The sequence below is a fragment of the Triticum urartu genome, chromosome 1A, assembly GCF_056163025.1.
Source record: "Triticum urartu cultivar PI428250 chromosome 1A, HENAU_Tu73, whole genome shotgun sequence".
In the NCBI taxonomy this organism is placed as follows: Eukaryota; Viridiplantae; Streptophyta; class Magnoliopsida; order Poales; family Poaceae; genus Triticum; species Triticum urartu.
In genome coordinates, this window is record NC_141873.1 from 338,066,204 (window position 1) to 338,073,483 (window position 7,280).

Consider the following 7,280-nt stretch of genomic DNA (forward strand, 5'->3'; position numbering starts at 1 on the left):
GAAGGGGATTGACCGCGGCGGCATCTGGCCAACGACGCTGTACCGTAAAGCCCAGAACAAACAACACCTGGAGACGGAAAGCCCACGCCCGAGTCCTGAGTCACCCCATTCCTCCGGCCGTCGTCACGGCTCCGCCGTCCTCCTCTCCGAGCGTCGCCTCCCACCCCAACCCGCCAAGCCGGGGCCCATGGCGTTCGCCGCACGGAGGAGCCTCGCCTCCCGCTTCTCCCACCACCTCACTCGCCGCCTCCACCCGTCCGTCCCGCATCTGCTCTCCCGCTCCAACGACGATGACCCCCCATCTCAGCCACTGCCACAGCCACTCCCGTCACTCCGCTCTCCGCTCCCACCCGCTTCCGGAGCGGCCCAAACCCTACACCACCCCTTCCCCTTCTCCCTCCACCACTCGGGGCTACCCCGCCGTAGCTTCTCCTCCTCCGCCCCCGCCCCGGACCCACCCGGAGAGGTTGATGCTGCTGCGAGCGTCCTTGTCGACGCCGCGGAGGCGGTGGCTTCGTCGGTGCCGGCGCCGTTCCCGGGGGAGGTGGTAGCCGCCGCCGCCGACTCCTTTTTCCCCGTCGCCGCGCTGCAGCACCTCATTGATACCATACATACCTTCACCGGGCTCAACTGGTAAGCTTCGCCATCCGTTTCTTTGGGTCGTGTGCTTGGTTTGCTCATATCCGCCTCTCATGTGGGATTTGGTCTGGTGCTCAGGTGGGCTTCTATCGCGTTAACGGCGGTGCTGATCCGGACCGCGGTGATACCATTCGAGGTTAGCCATCACAAGTCCAGCGAGAAGATACATGTAAGGCGCCCTCCGTCTAATTCAGCGTGCATTTCTAGCCCTTTTGTTTGCTTGTAAAGTGCCCATGGTCTGATTCAGCGTGCATTTTCTAGCCCTTTTGTTTGCTTCATGTGCTAGTGTACGTGTGGGTCAAAACCTATGCAGATCTAACTGTAAGGTTGCTTCAAGTTGCTGAACTGTGCTGCACCGTGCTTATTTTATAATCCGCTGCCAGAAAATAGCCATGGAACTACAGATAAGTTGGTTAAACAAACACCAAAATAGATAAAGGCCGGTTGGATCAGCTGGATTATCGTAATCCACCGCAATGCCAAAAGCAGCCTAAGTAGTGCCATTGGGGGAACATGCAACCACCGTCCTCCCTACATGACCAGACCAGCGCATGAGCAGTTGAGTTGTTGTAGATAGTGGGTGAGGCTGTTAATCTACATGCAATACAGATATTTGTGTTTTTTCTACTGTACATATTACTTATTATTATTCATGCATACATAGTTCGGTAGTTCCCCTGTTCAGTTCTGAATCCTGCTTCACTATGTGATTTTTGGGTGTTACCAAGTACATTATCATGGTACTCAATCTTGAAACCTTATATCTTTACCACGTGAAATCATGTGGTGATGTAATTTGCTGCACAGCTGCTCCCTCCTGTCCAAAACACTTGCCCCTTGCACCACCGATAATCAGTTTTTTTTGTTTGTAATTTTGACTCATTGTAGGCTTTTAAATACTGCATTCCAATCAGCAAACCCTTCTATGCATCATGTAGATGTATTTTTTATACCTGTCTGTCAGCGGCTTGGTCCTGCCCCAGGCTTTCTTTTCAGCCCGGAAGCTTGAAATTATTATGAAACAAATGCTTCATTGAAAAATGATTACAAGACAACTATTTTTCTTACTTAAATTAATCAATTTAATATTTTGATTGAAAAAATGTTTACATGCTTCGGGCTGGGCTGCCCTATGCTTGGAATTGACATTTTTGGGTAGGTCTTGTATTCATAAGATGATAAGATATCTTTTGTGAGTCACATGCTAACTGTATTTAGTTTTGTTCTTTACTCTTCCAGTCTTCTGAACAATTATTTCTTTGACAGTAGTACTTTATTAGGCAATGAATGATTGCCCTTCATGTAAATTATCAGCTGATTAATTCTTTCTTTCAAACTTGTTCAATTTTCAGGCAATGAAACCAGCGATGGATGCCATTAAGCACGCAGTGGATGTGAGATTTTGTGGTTTTGTTGTATAGAATGTACTATGTATTGCCAACTTATGGGAGAATGGGTCATGGAGAACAGTTATTTAACTTCTGATAGTTAGATACTTCATACAGCTCATGCTTTAACCCTTCAAGTTTATTTCATACAGCGTACGGATCCGAAATCAGTGCTAGTGGGGAAATATAAAATGACCGCACTCTATCGGAAGTATGTAACCTTCAGTAGATTATTCTTGTCTTTATTTTAATGAAAATGACAACTGATGTCTCTTTCCTGGTTAATGTATAATGTCATGGTCTAAAAACATGTTAGCCAGGTTTTTGAGTCTTGAATTATTTTTGTGTTAAATGTCCATGTTCAAAATTTTGTGAACACATTACTCACCATTGAACACATTGTGATGATAGCTTTTCTTTTATGTGGTACATGATGTATAGCAATACTGCTCTTTGGTGAAGTTCCTCTAACTTTTGGTAATTTTCCTTTAGCCATGGTGTTACTCCATTTACTCCATTAAAAGGAGCCCTAATCCGACCGCCAATTTTCATGAGCTTTTTCTTTGCTGTGAGTAATGCATCTTTCTGCCCCTCTGATTGTTCTATGTTGTAATATCTTTTGAAGAAAATAAATCTGTATCCTTAACCATGCTTTTTCTGATTGTAGATAAATAACATGGTTGAGAAAGTCCCTTCGTTGAAAGGAGGTGGAATATTTTGGTTTACTGATCTGACAACCTCGGATCCTCTTTACATCCTTCCTGTGTTAACATCACTGACCTACTTGGCTATAGTGGAGGTATGCAATGTCTGGTGTGATTGTGGTGTCTGTGTATCTGTCCATCATTGTGCATTTAAACTTGGTGTGCCACTGCTTCTAGTTTGTATGCTTAGTGTTGTAGGATTTAGGGGTGATCATTTTCCATATACAACCTGGACCTGAATTTCCTTCCATTTCTGTTCCAACCATATTGCCTCCATAAGTGCATAGGCATGTATCCCTGTCATTCGTTTGTAAAACTTACAAAGGTAAACAAGCAATTCATGTCTGCATCCAATTGGCTACTCTGCTTGCATGGCACCTTTTTTCTTAATGAACATCCAGAATATCAAACCACCAATTCTGAATTTGAAAACTTTACTGTGCCCAGCTTTGTTTTCCAATACTGCAGTCTAATATGGTGAATATATTGTGTTATGTCAGCTCGGCCATCCTTATACTTCCAGTAAAATGAAGATGCTTGATAGAGGAATGGGAGTCATGGTAGTCCCATTCACAATGAATTTTGCCAAGGTATGACAGTATTGAGATCTTTCACCAATGGGTATTTTCTAGAGGAGCTAGTCAAGTGTGCTAGATATATCGACTTTCACAGTATTCAACAATATTGTCCTAATCTCCTAATGGTCTGCCTTTCTCCAGGGATTTTTCTTTTACTGGATCATGGCAAACTTGTTCACAATTGTATATCATATTGGTGAGTATGGTTCGAGTCTTTAAGAACTGAGACAACGACGATTGCTGTAAGGCATTAGGGTCTGTTTGATGGTCTAATAGCTCATAACATGTGATACTTTGAATTTTTATCAGTTATGCGTCAACCCGCTGTGAGGAAGTTGTTTAATTTTCCTGATTTGGAAGCTCAGTCTGCACCTGCACTGAATTCAGCCTTGGATATGTTTGGTGGATCCAAGGCAGTACCTTCAGCAAAGCCACCTTTAGCACTCATGGAATTGGAGGAAGTAAGAAGCAAAATAGAATACATGGCCGCCCAGCCCAGAGGATCGCCGGAGTGGAGGAAATTGATGGCACTCTATAAGCATTGTTCTTCGGGTTTTGGTGATGCTGCCGCTCTTGGGTATCGGCCAAAAAATATTGAAAAGAAGGGGAAATCTAGAGGCAAATCTCGTAAGGGCAGGTAAACCATGCAGCAAGTAGGAGCTTAATGAGAGAGTAAAAAAAGCCCTTTTGATTTCATGGACGGCCGAGACTTGATTTATCCTGACATGCTTCTAAGATTTGGTTTTGCGCAAGGAGGCCGCCATTGTTTCTTCATCGTGTGTGGGGCTGCTGTGGCCACTTTCAGTGAATAGGATCGGTTTTGATACTGTATCATAATAGAACCATGCGCTAATGTAACTTGAGAGCAAGTTACAACAATTAATCTTGGTGTTCATCTTCCGTAAATGGAGATTAACCAGTTCCTCTTGAGTTTTAGAGACAAAATGGGGTTAACTGTGATGATCGTGTTCCTATCTTCCGTGTACGCACTTGCTTGTGCCTGTGTGCAGTTCAACTCATGATATCTACTACTATATGGGAGTATTTGTTCTTTGTTCCACCTGCTGCTAAGTGTGGTTTTATGTACCAGTGACTATATTTGTATGCCTTCTCGATGTTTTCAGACCTAATCAAAGGGTCACTCCCTCCGGAATAACGTAACATGAGCGTGTTCTTTCTTTCAGTTGTTGGTGAGATATTGTTGGCCTTTTTTCATAAGGGCGCTCACCAACTCCGGGATGTGATATCAACACTTTACAATTCATCACAAAACCAAAGCAGCTTAGCGTGGAAGCCGAAGCATGCAGTGTACGTCAGCTCACTTTTGTGTGTGCCTGTGGCTGTTTGTGATTGGTTACAGAAGCAACCGACGGCTTGAGCTGAAAAGAAACGCAGACAGATAAGCTCCCTCCCTTTGAGACCAAGAATAAAATGAGTCAAGGTCGTGCGTGTCTCGTTGCTGGCTACACACAGTTTCTATTTTATTTTAGCGAAAAGCTAAAAATGATCAACGTGCGGTTCACACGGCCGTTTTCCAGCTCCGACGGGTAGAACGATTCTGTCTAAAATAAGATAGCTCTTTCGAGTTTATGGTACTACATATATTCAACTATTCACTGATAAGTATATCGCGTAACACCCCTGGAATGAGGCGAAGCTTTTGCATCCATTCTGAAAAGATAAAGTATGAATTTAGTAATGTCAATGTGCCAAACGTGGCTTGCATGAAAGGACAGGCCCACCAGAATCTGGTAAGGTCAAGCCGGCCGGTTACTTGCACTTGCACATTCCCAAAATTTGTATCGGTTCGTTGAGCGTGCGCAGTCGTACCTGAACTGGGGCATTATTTCCTAATTTTGTTGTTGAAGATGGGGGCATTCTTTCCTGATGACACTGCCTACATACGACTCTTTTTTTTTTTTGCGGGGATACATACGACTCTTTTTTGGGTGGGAACTTACATACGACTCGAGGAGACTAACGCTCGGAGTCCGAGTGTAGTAGGTAGAAGAAGAAACCGTGAGACAGAGGACGGTCAAACGGAAGGACAGAAATGCAGAACCGGTTTCCAAAGAGCGTACGTGCGCATCTACACAGGTGCAATCGAGGGAGTCCACTTTACAACCCCTCTCCCACCGAACTACTCCTGCCTTCCTGGTTCCTGCACAATCCGTCAAAGACAACCAACACCTTCCATGTTCCATCCACAATCGATCGCCACTCCATTGCAGTCTCGGTGGACGACAACGACGTAGGCATCTAATCTAATCTTTGGGACTTGATCTGCTGCCCAGAGCCAGGTCCCGAGCATGCATGTCTACGGCGTGTACGTACGTGCTTCGGTGCCTGCATGCACGAGCTGAACAGCCCGCGTAGGTGCGTGCGTGTGTGTCATTTCCATGCGACGTTTCTCTGCTCCTGTGTCCCGCCCATGCACCTGCAGCGGCCGATCGAGTAACAAATGATACACTGACAAGCGGCGGCCAATACCTGCTATATCGTACGTACTACCGTGTCACTGTCTTCAGTATTACTATTACATCTCATCGGTGGATCGGCTGACGATGGAGTATTTCAGATATGTGAGGTTTGATTTTCCAGTTCCCCCCTAGACGGGAGGTCAGTTGGCCATGTTTTGGTTGGGCTGTTGGCGTCGGTTCACCCGCCAGCGGAAGCATTTCCGTCAAACCTAACTTCGGTTCTCACGTTACTACCCGCCTCACGCATATTGAATTCATGTTCTAGTCAATTAGGAGTACTTCAAAAGAGAAGTGCATAGATGAACCCACCTTGGAAACTTATTTCTAGATGGCAAAAAATTCTGGAAAAAGTCTCACGCATACATCTTCAATTCTATGCGCGTGCAAAAAGAAAATCACGGAAAAACAACTTTTAATTTGGCCTGTGCAAAAGGACAAAAAATGTGTTGTAGAACGCTACTTAGAAGCACTGAAATTTATCTTTTTTGCGGAGGCAAAACCAAATGAGATTTTTTTTCTCAAAACTTTGTGCCGCACACATGTTATGAAGATGTATGCGTGAAATTTTCTTTTGATTTTTTGACATTTTAAACTGTGTTTAAAATGTATTGTTTGAAAAGTGGGTTCATATGCCCACGTGTTCAGCATGTCCACACTCTACTTCAAAAGTCCAAATAAATGAAAACATGTGGGCGATGTACTTCAACATCATCCCACACATATGTTTTTTAGCTCTTAGATGTGGGATTGATGGAAGACACATTTTTTTGAATGTTGTGTTGGCATGGTCTTAAACTTCATACCCGTTAACTCGGATAGCATATAAATTTATGCTCTAGCCGGTTACTCAAAAAGATATCAACTCATTAATCATCTTAACAACGTGGGCTATCTGGAAGTACCGGAACACCGTTATCTTCAACGACACTAGACCCCCATCCACCCAGCTATCTAATGTCATCATGAAGGGGGTGTGGCTATGGGCCAGAGCCGTCGCCAAAGGCCTACATTGATTAATGCATGGAAGGGCATCCTCAACGGTAACCTGTAAATTTCCTTCTGCATCCTTTCACGGACGGGGGACCAGTCCACGGACACGGATGCGGGAGACCGCCATTCAACTGTAGCCGCATACATTTCAATTTTTTTTTCAACAAACGGGATGAAATTCATGCAAACACGGTCAGATTTCATATAAACATGACAAATTTTATACAAACACGGCAGATTTCCATTACATTTCGAACATTTAGAAAAAAAGAACACATTACTAGATCATGTCAACAATAATTACTAGAGGGAGTCCCCCAAACCCTAGTCGTCCGGGGCATGATCTTCCTCTTCCCCTTCCTCCTCCGCCGCCGCCAAGGGACGCCGCCGGGCTAAGCCCGAGGCCGACGGCGGTGGCGGAGGACTCCCTCTCTCCCGCGTCTTAGGGGTGGTGCGGGCCCCTAAACGTGTGGTGGCACGGCCGATCCAATCTATGCGGTG

General features: G+C 44.9%; 1 protein-coding gene across 1 annotated transcript; it reads left to right on the top strand.

Moving 5' to 3' along the window:
• Window positions 1-4,391, top strand: LOC125510422 (mitochondrial inner membrane protein OXA1-like). Its single transcript, XM_048675595.2, has 9 exons — window positions 1-633; window positions 718-808; window positions 1,992-2,033; window positions 2,180-2,238; window positions 2,520-2,595; window positions 2,695-2,826; window positions 3,232-3,321; window positions 3,451-3,505; window positions 3,619-4,391. Exons 1-9 carry the CDS (start codon window positions 188-190, stop codon window positions 3,948-3,950), a joined length of 1,323 nt encoding a protein of 440 aa, XP_048531552.1. The 5' UTR covers window positions 1-187; the 3' UTR covers window positions 3,951-4,391.
• The last annotated feature ends 2,889 nt before the right edge of the window (window positions 4,392-7,280 follow it).